This window comes from Tamandua tetradactyla, chromosome 10 (assembly GCF_023851605.1).
Source record: "Tamandua tetradactyla isolate mTamTet1 chromosome 10, mTamTet1.pri, whole genome shotgun sequence".
NCBI lineage: Eukaryota > Metazoa > Chordata > Mammalia > Pilosa > Myrmecophagidae > Tamandua > Tamandua tetradactyla.
Window position 1 is genome coordinate 108,515,283 of NC_135336.1, and position 13,944 is coordinate 108,529,226.

Below are 13,944 nucleotides of genomic sequence, written 5' to 3' on the forward strand. Positions count from 1 at the left end.
AGCACCCCCACCCGCCGTGCTTCCCCGCAGCCGCCGGGCCAGCCGGGCCCTGCAGGGGCCACGAACCACAGCAAGCCAGAGGCATGATAGGTGGTGTGCAAAGGGAAACCCGCTCCACGCACCCTTCCCTTCCGTGGACTGTTGGGGTCTTAAAAGGTCAGGGAAGGGCACTCAGCGCTCCCTATCCAGATTCAGGAACAAGTGAAGAAGACAGCATTTAGACAGACGGACATCAGAATAGCCTCTCACTGGGAGAAAAGGTGGGTTGGAGGAGGTGGCTTAAAGCCGCAAACTCCACTCCTCAATCCCTCAGTGTCACTGGGTTTTAGTTTTCAGGTTCTGCTCACGCTGTGAAACAGGATTGAGGTAGAATTCAATGGCACAGCACAGAGAGTGAGCAGGCAGGAGGCTTGGTGCTCAGAGAACAGTCCTCAAGTCCCTCTGGGCTGGTTGCCAACCGGGTGTTACTGGGGCCCTCTTTCAGGTTGAAAGTTTTGCTGCCTGTAGGAATTCAAGGATGAGAGAATAAAGGAAAGATAAAGGGCAACATTTAGTACAGTGAAAGTACAAGTTAAAGGCATTGAAGCAGGTCAGGGCAGCTGAAGAGGGAGTCACAACCTGGGGAGGGAGGTTTGGTGATTTTTTAAGGGGGCTTTAGCCTACTAATTGTTTTAAAGTTGCTCTGTGACAATCCAGTCTGTGGAATTGCTAGCTTGTAGTACTTTTGTTATATACTGGTTACACTGTTTCAAAGAGCTGCTGCTTGTGCTTTCTGGTTACACACTGATAACGTTATTTCAAAAGCATTGGCTGCCCTGGAGATTAGATTAGTTGTGCAAGCTTCCCAGCCTTGGGCTGGTTTTTCCAGGTGGAAGATGGTTGCCCATAGCCCAGTTGCCCTATTCTGTCCTGCCTCACCAGTCCCTGTCCCAGCCAGGCAAGTGCCACCGCTGAGCCGCCCCACCGCGCCCCTCTTGGCCCAGTGCTGAAGAGAGGATACCCCTGTCACCCAGCACACCCCAGAAAGGGTACCCAGAGAGTGCTGAGCACACGCGCCCTGCCCTTTCTCCCAAATCCACCCACTAGATAAGCCATGCCATTTCCCTGGAAGCAGGACAAGAGGCTCCTGGAAGATGCTTCCATGTGGAGACTCGAGGACTGGGAAAGACTCTTAAATGGACAACTGGCTGCAAGGCTGGCCAAGCTGGTGGGGGGGGGAGAGGTTGCAATTAGAAAAGAGCTTGGGTTTTGACATCTTACTGGACCAGCCTTTTTATGACTGAGATAATCTTTGTTTTAATATCTAAGAAAGAAGGGGGAAACTATAAAACCTGAGAATTCACACAGGTAAGTTTTCATGAGAAAAAACAATTTCTCTGCAATTACACCCTTCCATGTCAAGCTTGTTGAAGAAACTAGAAACAGCAGATACTGAGGTTTTTATCTAAGCAGGGCATGTGTTGTGTGTCCTGATCCAGTAGCAGAACTCACCCCTAAAGAAGAAATAGGGACTGTCCCAAGCTGCCCACAACAGGACTGGTTGTGATTCTGAAGAAAGAGGCAGTGAGCATCAGGGTGTTGTCCTTAGGCATGTATTCAGTGAGGGAACCTATGCACAGAGAGCTGCAGCTGTCCCCCAGTGGACAGCATGAGGGCAAGGTCACACAAGCACACCTGCACCTGTGGCTGAGGGAGAAAAGGGGGCCAAGCACCAGAGACCGCTGTGCAATGTGGGAAAAGGTTTTGGTATGTGCTCTTCTCTTAAACACCGTACCCTTGGGTGGGCAGTGCTCAAGGTTATGCAGCCGAAGCTCAGCGAGCTTCCAGGGAGTTAAGGGAGGGGTGCCTGGGGAGGGGCAGAGGCCAGGTCAGTCCTCAGCAGACAGGAGCTGCTGTATCATACAGCGTGTGGTGGTGTCATTTACTGAAATGTTTGGGGGAAAATCTCAAGTTAGACTGGGGATGTTAAAGACAAGTGCTATTAGGTAGCAGGTGGCGGTAGCAAGTATGGCTTGAGTGCAGGAGAGAAATCAAAGCTAGAGATAGGGGTCAGGTGACGTTTTAAGTCATGACAGTGGGGAGAAAAGCTCAATGGCAGAGGTTAAAAAAAAAAAAGATGGGTGGAAAGTTCCGCTTAAACGTGGTAGAGTAAGCACAGGTTTGACACCCATTCCCAAGCACCCCCTACCCACATGTGTGCTACCTCATGCAGTAAAAGATAAAGACGCACACAGACCGGGGCAGAAACATGGATGAATGAAAGCAGCTGGGAACGGGCAGAAGTGTGACGACTGGGCAAGCAGGGCAGGCGAGGAGCCCAGTGCACGGGTGTCGAGGTCATCCTCGCCTGCAGAGCCAGGACGGCGAGTGCAGGTCAGGCTCACATGGCCGAGACCCCCTGCGTGGGGAGAAGGAAGCCTCGAGCAGGTGTGGACCCAGCGGGTGGCGCGGCTGAGGACACTTGGGGCATGGCGCTGCTGGGCCCGCGGGGAGCCCGGCTGGTTTCAGGCAGTAGTGGGGGCCCCTCCGCAACAGCTGGGCTCCCCGAAGACTGGGCCGAGAAGCCGCCCGCGGGCAGAATAACTCTCCCAGGGCCTCCAGCAGGCTCCCCACAGCCACATCACCCATGGGAGCCAGACGGTTCAGGAAAGCCTAGAGAAAGGCCGTTCTGAAAAGTGGGGGCGGTGTGACAGGTGGTGAAGGGTGCTGACGGAGCCGCGTCCCCCTGGGTGTCATGCCCATAGGGCCATCTCTCCCCGCCTCGCTGCCTCTGTGCTCTCCCGGGGGATTCGCACAAACTTGCATGGCCCAGAGCCCGAATCACATTCCCGCCGAGACGGCCCTGATCCGTGTCTCTGGGAGGGACCCACGTGTAAATGGGACCCCTTTTCTCAAGACGTACCCCCTGCTACATGACTCGTCACCTGGGAGCCCTTCCCTCTGAGAGCCTGCTCTGATACCCAAGGGAACAGGGAAACAAAGCAATACCACTGGCCCCTGAGAGGAGGTTTGGACGCAGTCAGACAGGAGCACAAAGAAGCTGAGGTCGGTGGAAACCGCAGGGCGGATCCAGGACCCAGGTGGTCATGTGACAGCGGCAGCGATGCCAGCCTGGAACCCATGGGACCTGGCAGCCAGCTAAGGCCGCTGTGGCTCTGCAGAGGCCCAGCCTGGCGCACCTCGGGTCGGCCTTCTCCCCTCTAAGGTGCTGGGCCGTGGGGCCTGCTGTCCATGCCGCCCCAGGTACTGCATCTGCAGAGCATCCGGGCACATGAAGATCCCCTGTGCACGGCCCCCACATGAGGCTGGTCCGTTTTGTTCATTGCCATGTCTAGAAAGGTGCCTGGCACACGGCAAAAGTTCAATAAACGCTTGTTGATGAATGAATGAATATAAAAGCATGTCCTAAATAAGAAACATTTAGAAAAAAGACTCAGAAATTTACAATACAGTAGAAGAGATTATAAAAAATCAGTAGAACAGGAAGATAAAAGAGAAGATCTCCTGGAAAGTAAGAGGATATCAAAAAGTGGAGAGAAAAAAAAATTAGAGGATCAATCTGGGTGGTCAAATATCTGCATACTAAGAGTTCCAAAGAGAACCACTGGAGAAGAAAATAGTAAATAACAGAAAATTATCCCAGGATTGATGGAATGTCTGCTAGATCAAAAAGGTGTCACAGAATGCTTTCCAAAGCCCTGCAGCAGTGTCTCCCTCACGTGCTCTTCTAAGGTGGAACCCACCACTCCTTCGGTGAGGAGGGACCACGTCTCGCTCCCGAGCCTGTGCACACATGTGAACTGCCTGTGGCCCAGCATGAGCTGCAAGAGAAGAGCACAGAGGCCATGGCCGCTGCCCTTTGCTCACTGGGACAGCAGCCCCTGCACGACAGCTCTTGTGAGAAAGTTGCTCGGCTAAGCCTTTCCTGCATTCACGAGCCCAGGTTTGATGAGCCTAATAAAATGGTGGTTGTTCTAAGCTAAGTTTGAGGTAGTTTCTTGCAGTGCAGTATCTGCAAAAACAAAATAAAACAAAGCTGCTCACAATCGAGCACAGGAAGTGCGGAGAGGGAGAGCCCAACACCACAGGCATTGCTGTGAGGCTGAGAACACCAGGGCAGAGGCCCTTCACAACACAGCAAAACGAAACAAAAAACAGACACAGACAGGGAATGATTCCCAATCTAAAATCCTGCTTCCATTCAAATGACGAATCAAGCCTAAGGGTCTCATAGATATTTAGATGGACAAGCTCAGAAGGCTCCTGGGTGTGGGCTCCGCCAATGGAAAAGCAAAGCAAGGAAGACAAAGGTTAGACTTGGGGATCGAGGAGACAGGGATGGGGGTGGGGGGTGAGATGAGGGGAGCCCCAGAATGGCAGCACAGCAGATCCAGGCGAAGGAGGAAGACAGGCTGGTGGGTGGGGGGTAGCAGTGGGTGGAGAGGTTCCCAAAAGAAATATCAAGGCATATGAACACAGAGCGTTTCGGATGGAAATGGAAAGCAAAGGTGGTTCCCAAAGGAAATGTAATTATAAAGCAGTGGAGAGCTCAGTGCAGAGTGAAGCCGACACTGGAGCGCACAGAGTAGGGAGACAGGAGAGGAAGTGAGGCATGTATGGGCAGGTGCTAACTCTGGGTCTGCCGTGGAGGAAATAAGGATCGTGTCTGACATGGTTAAGAGGTAACAGTAGTTATGTCTTTATCAATTCACTGAAAAAAGCCCTAAAAGTTGAGGAGTGCTTGTTTCTAGAAGCAGCGTTTGGTGTTTGATGGTGGTGAGATAAGTTCTCTTCTTAGTGCTTCTGTCTTCCCAGGGAAATAAGCCAGGCCATCCTCTAAGAATCCTGGAGGTTTGAAGATGATAAGAAATGAAATACTGTCTTCGAGAGTCTGGGTGATTTAAGGTACAGCCGGGAGATGTGGACTGATGGTCACTGAGTCTCTGTGGCTCGAACACACCCTCTCCACCACACGGGCAGTCTCAGGGGTGGGCCCTGCCTCTCCACCTGGAGGCGGCAGCACTCTCCCCACGAGGGTCCCTCCCATACACGGCTCCAACAGAAAATGTGACCTGGCTGGCCTGATGGCCTCCCACCCTGTCCAGCGCTCCTGGGATAAGGCCTCGCTCTTTCACTCAGCACTCCAGGTGCAGACCCGCACTCCACCACCCCCACTCCAGGAGTCCCACTCTCTACCCCCTCCAGCTGCAGGCCCATGTTCCTCCCCCAGGAGTCCTGCTCTCCCCTCCCCAGCTACATGTCTGTACTCCTCCCCCAGGAGTCCCGCTCTCCCCCCCCCCCAGCTACATGCCTGTCTGTACTCTTTCCCCGGGAGTCCCACTCTCTCCCTCCCAGCAGCCTACCTGGCCCTGCCCCCTCACCCCCACCCTGCCCCCTCACGCTCTACTCTTGGGCAAGTCCTGGGCAGGAGCGTGGCGGGCAGGGACTCAGGCTTCAAGCTCACCCTCACCTGGCTACGGGGCACAGGCGAGAACAGCAGGGTGGCCCACCAGTGGGGCAGTGGTCCACCCAGCGGGGCAGTGGTCCACCCAGCGGGGCAGTGGTCCACCCAGCGGGGCAGTGGTCCACCAGTGGGGCAGTGGTCCACCAGTGGGGCAGTAGTCCACCCAGCGGGGCAGTGGTCCACCCAGTGGGGCAGTGGTCCACCCAGCGGGGCAGTGGTCCACCAGCGGGGCAGTGGTCCACCCAGCGGGGCAGTGGTCCATCAGTGGGGCAGTGGTCCACCAGTGGGGCAGTGGTCCATCAGTGGGGCAGTGGTCCACCAGTGGGGCAGTGGTCCACCAGCGGGGCAGTGGTCCACCAGTGGGGCAGTGGTCCATCAGTGGGGCAGTGGTCCACCAGTGGAGCAGTGGTCCACCCAGCGGGGCAGTGGTCCACCAGTGGGGCAGTGGTCCACCCAGTGGGGCAGTGGTCCACCCAGCGGGGCAGTGGTCCACCAGTGGGGCAGTGGTCCACCCAGTGGGGCAGTGGTCCACCCAGCGGGGCAGTGGTCCACCCAGCGGGGCAGTGGTCCACCAGTGGGGCAGTGGTCCACCCAGTGGGGCAGTGGTCCACCCAGCGGGGCAGTGGTCCATCAGTGGGGCAGTGGTCCACCAGTGGGGCAGTGGTCCACCCAGTGGGGCAGTGGTCCACCCAGCGGGGCAGTGGTCCACCCAGCGGGGCAGTGGTCCACCAGTGGGGCAGTGGTCCACCCAGTGGGGCAGTGGTCCACCCAGCGGGGCAGTGGTCCATCAGTGGGGCAGTGGTCCACCAGTGGGGCAGTGGTCCACCCAGTGGGGCAGTGGTCCACCCAGCGGGGCAGTGGTCCATCAGTGGGGCAGTGGTCCACCAGTGGGGCAGTGGTCCACCAGTGGGGCAGTGGTCCACCCAGCAGGGCGGGCAGCAGCCTTCCACTGGGAACCTGGGGAAGACCTCATGGACATTCAAATGGTTTATTTGCATGATTAATAATTGCATTTCCAACAGTGATTCAAGCATCTGAGAATAACATTATTTTAAAAGCAGAACCTCCTCTGGAGAGGCCCCCCTCTCAGGCCTGCGGCTCAAATGTCCACCATGTCCAGTAGCACAGAGAGGTGGAGTTCAGAGGCAACGTCCTCTTCTCTCGAGCTCCGGATCAACCTTTCCAGATGCTTCAGCCGCTCACTCAGGGACGTGTCTGTCACCTCGGCTGGCTGCAGCTGCTTCCCTGTGCTCTGTTGCTATTTTGGTTTTAAAAAAATAAAATAAATAAAAAGTTTGGGAAGGGCAATAAGCCAAGACCTGTTGCAGTGTCCGCATGAGCCTGGCCCCAGCACCAGCACACATGTGCACAGGAGTGCCTGATGGTTTTCACGCAGCAAGGCAAATTCCAGCACAGAACATACCATCCTTACTTAACCAGATTCCTATCTGTGGGTATTTACTGTTTCTATCTTTATACAGTATAGTTAATGCTGCAGTGAACATTTTTAAATATTAATTTTTGTGAATATCTGATGATTTCTTTAGGGCGGAAATGCTAAGTCACAAGGTGTGAATATTTTTAAGGTATCTGCAAACTGATAGATGGAAATGTAGGTCATCTTAAATTCTTTTCCCTCAGTTGAGGGGCCTCCCAAAGCCAATCCAGGAGCAAACTTTTGATGTGTCTCCTCGCATACATCTGCAACAAAGACTCTGCTTTTGCTTCCTCTACCCTGAAGGAAGAATGGTGAGGCCCCTGCTTTGGGGCCTGAAAAAGCAGCTCTGCCCCTGGGAGCTCAGCCTTCATTCTAGAAGGGGGGGTGGGTCCCCAGACGGCCGAGTGGGCGGCGCCAAGGCACGGACAGCATGGCTGCTGCCACCACCTCTGTGACCCATCTGGTCCTGAAGCGAACGGTTTCCACTCGTCCACTTCTTAAGCAGAAACTTAGGACTAGCTGGGCTTTGGCACGCTGTCAGGTTAAGATAAGGCCTAAATTAAGCAGCTTACCCCTACAAGGAATCGAGATGTGTCTTTTCCCCCAGCCAGCCTGTCTTTACTCTAATGAAGACTCAACGGGCTCCTCACCTGAGGGCTTTTAGGCATGGATGTTCTCACCACTGGCTGGAGAGTCTGAGGCAGAGAAACCAGAGTCTGAGGAAGGTACAGGGGAAGAGAAGTGGGTTCTGGGAACGTTTCTGCGTCTTCAGACAACCACCGCTGAAGCTGATCTTCAAACCTGAAATGAAGTGTGACTGCAAATTCAGACATTTGTGCAATAGGGAGCAAAAAAGTTAATTATTGCCTACTTTTCTTCTACATCTCTTAAAGTTTTTTAAAAGCCATTGGTTTTGTTTTTTCGTTTTCTTTTTTTTTTTTTATTAATTAACGGAAAAAAAGAAATTAACCCAACATTTAGAAATCATACCATTCTACATATGCAATCAGTAATTCTTAACATCATCACATAGATGCATGATCATCGTTTCTTAGTACATTTGCATCGGTTTAGAGAACTAGCAACACAACCAAAAAAGATATAGAATGTTAATATAGAGAAAAAAATAAAAGTAATAATAGTAAAAAAAAAAACAACAAAAAAAACCTATAGCTCAGATGCAGCTTCATTCAGTGTTTTAACATGATTACTTTACAATTAGGTATTATTGTGCTGTCCATTTTTGAGTTTTTGTATCTAGTCCTGTTGCACAGTCTGTATCCCTTCAGCTCCAATTACCCATTATCTTACCCTGTTTCTAACTCCTGCTGAACTCTGTTACCAATGACATATTTCAAGTTTATTCTCGAATGTCCGTTCACATCAGTGGGACCATACAGTATTTGTCCTTTAGTTTTTGGCTGGATTCACTCAGCATAATATTCTCTAGGTCCATCCATGTTATTACATGCTTCATAAGTTTATTCTGTCTTAAAGCTGCATAATATTCCATTGTATGTATATACCACAGTTTGTTTAGCCACTCGTCTGTTGATGGACATTTTGGCTGTTTCCATCTCTTTACAATTGTAAATAACGCTGCTATAAACATTGGTGTGCAAATGTCCGTTTGAGTTTTTGCCCTTAAGTCCTTTGAGTAGATTCCCAGCAATGGTATTGCTGGGTCGTACGGCAATTCTATATTCAGCTTTTTGAGGAACCGCCAAACTGCCTTCCACAGTGGTTGCACCCTTTGACATTCCCACCAACAGTGGATAAGTGTGCCTCTTTCTCCGCATCCTCTCCAGCACTTGTCATTTTCTGTTTTGTTGATAATGGCCATTCTGGAGGGTGTGAGATGATATCTCATTGTGGTTTAGCCATTGGTTTTTACTAAGGATGGGACTCAGTTGCTATACTAACTGAACGGTTGGTTGGTCCGAATAGGGCAGTAGGGCCTGTGGACGTTTGGATGTGGGGATTAAACAAGAGCCGTGGAGGTCCTGGAGCATCTAGATGGCTTGGGTGCTTTAAGGCTGGAGAGGGAAATTTGATTTGGGACAGCTTAAATTTGAAAGGGCTATAAGACATCCCAGTGGAGATTTGTGGAAAGCAGCAGATATTCAAGTCTGGAGTTCAGAAGCTAACAGGCCTCCAGCAAGGACTCGGGAGCGGCAGAATACCAATCTTATTGAAGACCGATGAAATGGGGTGAAATCGCTGGGGAGTAGGTGCAGATGAGGGGAGAGATATCCAGAGTGGGCTCGCAGGGGAGTTGGGGGTGCAGAGACAAGGCAGTGGGGCTCCAGAGGGTGGGCTGGAGCACAGGTGGGCGTGTGGCCACCGGACAGTAGTGATGGCAGCATGAGGTCATTAGAGCACTGGAGGTTGCCTGTGACATGCTAACAGAATAACAATTTTACCAGTCCCATCACTCAAACCCTCGCTACTTTTTCTGTTTCAAACAATGCTCAGTCTCCCTCTCCCTGAAGAAACAGGACCAGACACGACAGGGTGGCGTGGTGGGGAAAGCGCTGGGCCTCACCTCTTGTTCTCCTCCTTCTCCAGCAGGAGGCTGCGGGACAGGCACCGTGAGAGGAGCTCCTGGGCTGAGGTGCCGCGGGTCCGCTCTTCCACACTGGGGACGTGCCCTGCTCCGCCAGGCTCGGCGCGCCTTTTCCCTTTGCGGTGGGTGTGAAGCAATGGAGTGGGAAAATCCTTTCCAGAAGAGTTCAGAGACTTCATCCCCAAGCTGTAAGCACATGTTAAGGAGGAGTCATGGTCAGAAAAGGGGAAGAAGTGATTCACACAGCACCGCACAGAGCACATGGACGGCATACCTCAGTGCCACGTCGACCCGTCCAGCCCCACGACGCATGCACCTACCACACAAGCATCCCTGGATGGTCCATCCAGCCCTGGCTGCACACGCACACCTCTGGCAGGTCCACCCAGCCCCTGGCTGCCCGTGTACCCCGAGAGGGTCTATCCAGCCCCCAGCAGCCTATGCACGTCCCTGGATGGTCCACCCAGCCCTGGTTGTGATGCATGCCCCTGGACAGTTCATCCAGCTCCCGGCTGCCCAGGCACTTCCTGACAGTCCATCCAGCTACGCAGTCGGCCTTGGAGCTTCTCCCAGTCTGCAGAGGTGCTAAGGGGAGCCAGCCCTGCCCCGCAGTGACGGTGCCGTCAGGGGCTCCTTCCCAACCAGCCCTGCGCCGCCCCCTCACAGGAACCCCACCCCGAGAGGCAGCAGAGCTCAGCGTTCTCGACTGTCTCCCCTAATGAAGCGTCCCTTGTGTGACACAGCCTCCTCTCTCCTCCTGGCACTGACAGGCTCCGCACATGTGGCTCTGGAGTCACGCTGAAGGAACCTTCAGATGGCGGGGGACAGTAAGTCTGAGGCTCGAGGCCTGGACAGAGGCCCGGCCGCCCACAGCTGTCTCCCACCAGGCCTGCAGGTCTGGTGGACCCCCTCATATATTTCTGTATTGCCCCGTGCTGCTAAGTGCTGCGGATTTACTATGTGTTTAGTTCCCGTACGGGCAGACCTTCTTTCATTGTTACTCCTTTTCAAAACTTTCTCAGTAAGAGCTATACATTTTCTTGTCACAGTGAATTTTAGAATTAACTTGTCAAATGCCAGGGGGAGAGCCTGTCGGTATTTCCACCAGAAGTGCACTGATGTCGCAGTTTGGGAGCTGGCACCAAGCTGCCCACCCACCGCTGTCCGGGCACACTGCAGCTGGCCTGCTGACCACCTCCGTGAACTCTCGGTTCAAACAGGACGGTCCTGCGGCAGTCATGTTGTCGGGGCCCCTGGGACAAGAGGCCAGCAGGGATGCCACTGTCTGGCCCTGACCTCACTTCCAATGCTCACCAAGAAGTGGGGAGCTCTTTTCTGGGGGGTGGGGGTGGTGGCCTTATTCAAGTCAGGGCATTTCTTCCCAAGTCTTGATAAGAATTTTATCAGGCATGGATATGGAATTTTAAGAAATGCACTCAATACTGAGCTGATCACTGATGTGAACGATTACACGAACAGATTCCACTGTTCATTTTCCTCACATCACTGGAGAAAGCCCACCTGCTAACTTTTTTTATATGCTGCAGGACCACATTTCCCCACGTTTTACTTAATGTTTTTAGCCAGGTTTACAGGCGAGATGCAAGCTCAGCTCAGCTTTGCACCCTGCAGCCCACAACCCAGCAAGGTCCATCTGCCTTCCGACTGAGGTGGGGACCCCAGAACAGGCTCCTCCGGGGAGACGACCTGCTGCTGCATGTCAGGACCCACCATCACCGCGGGGTTTCTTGTTGGGGTACAGGCGCCACTCCCTGTGCCCTGGAGGGGAGCGGTAGCACCTCGACAACGACACAAGCTGTGCCCACTCGCATCTCACCGTCCGCGGCCCAGCAGCAGCTCCTTCTGCGTCTGCAGCCTGGCCTGCTCCCACGACAAGGGAGCGTCATAATCCTTCAAGTGATTTTTTATAAAGTACACACATATCTGACCATCTTGACTCAGCGCCTCTAAGACAACAACATAAAAACAAAGGAAGAGAAGAATGTCAGATACACAGCAGGTGGCCACTTGACACCTGCCTAACTCACTGGCCTCAGCACAAGCCCTGGGTGTGACCAGAGTCACTGGGACGTGGCCCAGGCCTGAGGCGTGTCCAGGCATCCCTGGATGACCATCCAGACTGTGCAGGGCAGGGGAGACCCCACACAGCCTATGACCGGCAGTCAATCAGGCTCCACGGGAACCTTCCCAACTTTCTCCAACGTTTATAATTTCACTTGGAGTCACTGGCTTGAAGAGCTACTGAGAAAGAGACGCGGACATGAAGACAGAGGCCCTCTGTCTGGGAGAAGGCGATGAGTGTAGTACCTGCCGTGACGGGCAGCCGGGGGGGCGTCCAGTCCCTCAGCTTGTGGTTGATGCACAAGGCGAGGATGTCGTCCCACGGGATTTCGTCCACTGAGGGCCCTGCGTCCCTGCCTGGGCCAGGGTTCCTGCTCTCCCACCTCCGGTACGTTCGCCCGAGCAGGTACTCCACCTGGGACTGGAGCACAGGCTGCGTCTGGCGTGAGCTGGGGATCTGGGCCGCGTAATGCAGTACCATGGAGCAGACGGGGAGCCAGGGGGCTGCAGAGAGATGCAAGTCAGAGCAGGGCACAGGAAAGGACCCGCCAGGGGGCTTCACCTGTGAGTTTTCCTAGAGGAGGCAACTAGGCGGTGGAGAACCCCTTCCAAGTTCTAACGCAGCATTAAGAGCCATGGTTGCCCAGGAAGGAACAGCTCGCCTCTCATTCTGGGGATGACACATAGCCTCTCAAACACACAAGGCACAAAGGGTCCACAGCCAAGGCCCCCAGGCCCTTCCCCAAGCCAGAGGCTTGGCCCAGCAGGCCTGCAGGTCACTTTCTTTGGGGCAATGGGCACCTCAGACCGAGTGAAGACCACACGGCCAGTCTAGGTGGGAACTGAGCCTCTGTCCCACAACCAACACAGGGCTCACACGTCCCTCCTGCCGCAGCCACGTGCACTGGTCAACGAAGGTTGGAGCTACCACCTCGCCACACCAGGCTCAAGCAGGCACAGACCACTCAGTGTCTGTGTCACAGCCCAGCAGGAAGTACCCCCAGGCAAAGAGGGCACTTGAACTGCAGACAGAGGCTGCTTCCAGAGGGACCCCGCTGTGGCCCATCCCTGCCTGCGTGCACAGAACCAGGGACCCATGGCGCAGGTGTGGCAGGTGCCAGCAATGCGGACACCGCTCAGCCACCCCCATCCCAGAGCTGAACCCACTCCACCTCCCACAGCAGGAGCCACGGGCATGAACAGGACAACCGTGGTGGGTCAAGTGCCTCTGAGCCCACTGGGAGCAGAGAGAAAAAGCTCACGCTCCATCGGTGCCACACATGGGGACACAAGACACCCACTCCTGCCTGGCCGCCCCCTAGCCTGAGGCACCCCCCAGCACCCCAACCCCGGGCTCCCTTCCCCCAGCCCGAGGCACACACCCCCTGGTGGCGGCAGGTCCATCTGCGGCATCTGGAAGGCCAGCACAGCCTGCTTCAGCCAGGCTAGGTGGTCAGGAGAGTTCCAGTGCAGGTGAGGAAGCAGTCGGCTGCCCCCTACCTCTGTGAACTCAGTGACAGGCCAGGACAGGTCACACAGCTGCTCTGAGGACGCCACCGTGGCCAGGAAGCGCAGCACGCTGTTGAACAGCTCGATGATGGCCGCAGGCTCCTGCGAGGCGAGGCCGCCCAGCCGCCGCTCTCTTCTATCGTGGAAGAACCGGCCGCTGAACTCACGGCCAAGCCCGTCCTCCACGAACTGGATGAGGGTCTGGCAGCCAAGGTCGAGGGGGGTGGGGCAGCGCGACACCAGCCACTTCACAGCCTGCGAGACCTGAGATGCAAACAGAGTGGGGGACGAGGCGACCCTCAGGCGGCACAGCCTCAGCCAGACCCCACTTCTCAGGGACTTCTCAAGGTGCCTTCTGCAGAGACAGGGACCAATGCTGGAGGTGGGCGACAGGGCCCCCCACATCTCTCAGGAAACCCTCACCTCTCAGGGGCCCCCCCCTCAGGAAACTCCCCTGCCTCTCAGGGGACCCCATCTCTCAGGGGCCCTCCATCCGTTGTGGCGGGTGCTGGAGGAGCACTGGGGTCCCAGCCTCCTGACGCAAGGGCACTGCTGGCAGTGTGGAGGCCCCTAGCCAAGGGCCCAGGAAAACCAGTCCCTGCCTGTGGCAGAAACAGAAAGCACTGCTCCTCCAAGAGGTTCCCGCTGCTTTGCTTCCCCACCCTCATTCCCTGCCCAGGAAGCTGGCTGGACACCAGCACAGACTTTCTCTTTAAAGAAGTCGTACATGACACTTTTTTTTGTCTATTCCTATGACAATGACCCCAGAAAAACATCGACATCTGACGTGAATAGTGACGTTCCAAATTTATAAAGACAAAAATGTGAAAAACTTATACTGACGATTTAACTTGCTGCAGATGGCAACTCTCACCTCTTACCCTT

The 13,944-nt window shown here is 54.5% G+C and overlaps 1 protein-coding gene across 3 annotated transcripts in view; it reads right to left on the reverse strand.

Annotated features, from left to right (window-relative positions):
• Positions 1-6,438: 6,438 nt before the first annotated feature.
• MCM3AP (minichromosome maintenance complex component 3 associated protein) overlaps positions 6,439-13,944 on the reverse strand; it is a 67,165-nt gene continuing 59,659 nt past the window's right edge. For all 3 annotated transcript variants that reach the window (XM_077119251.1, XM_077119249.1, XM_077119252.1), the window contains exons 24-29: positions 12,933-13,323; positions 11,797-12,054; positions 11,306-11,435; positions 9,448-9,654; positions 7,553-7,703; positions 6,439-6,722 (exon numbers count right to left, since the gene is read on the reverse strand). In XM_077119251.1, the coding sequence (XP_076975366.1) occupies positions 6,564-6,722; positions 7,553-7,703; positions 9,448-9,654; positions 11,306-11,435; positions 11,797-12,054; positions 12,933-13,323 (1,296 nt within the window). In that variant the 3' untranslated portion in view covers positions 6,439-6,563. The remainder of the gene's footprint in view (positions 6,723-7,552; positions 7,704-9,447; positions 9,655-11,305; positions 11,436-11,796; positions 12,055-12,932; positions 13,324-13,944) is intronic.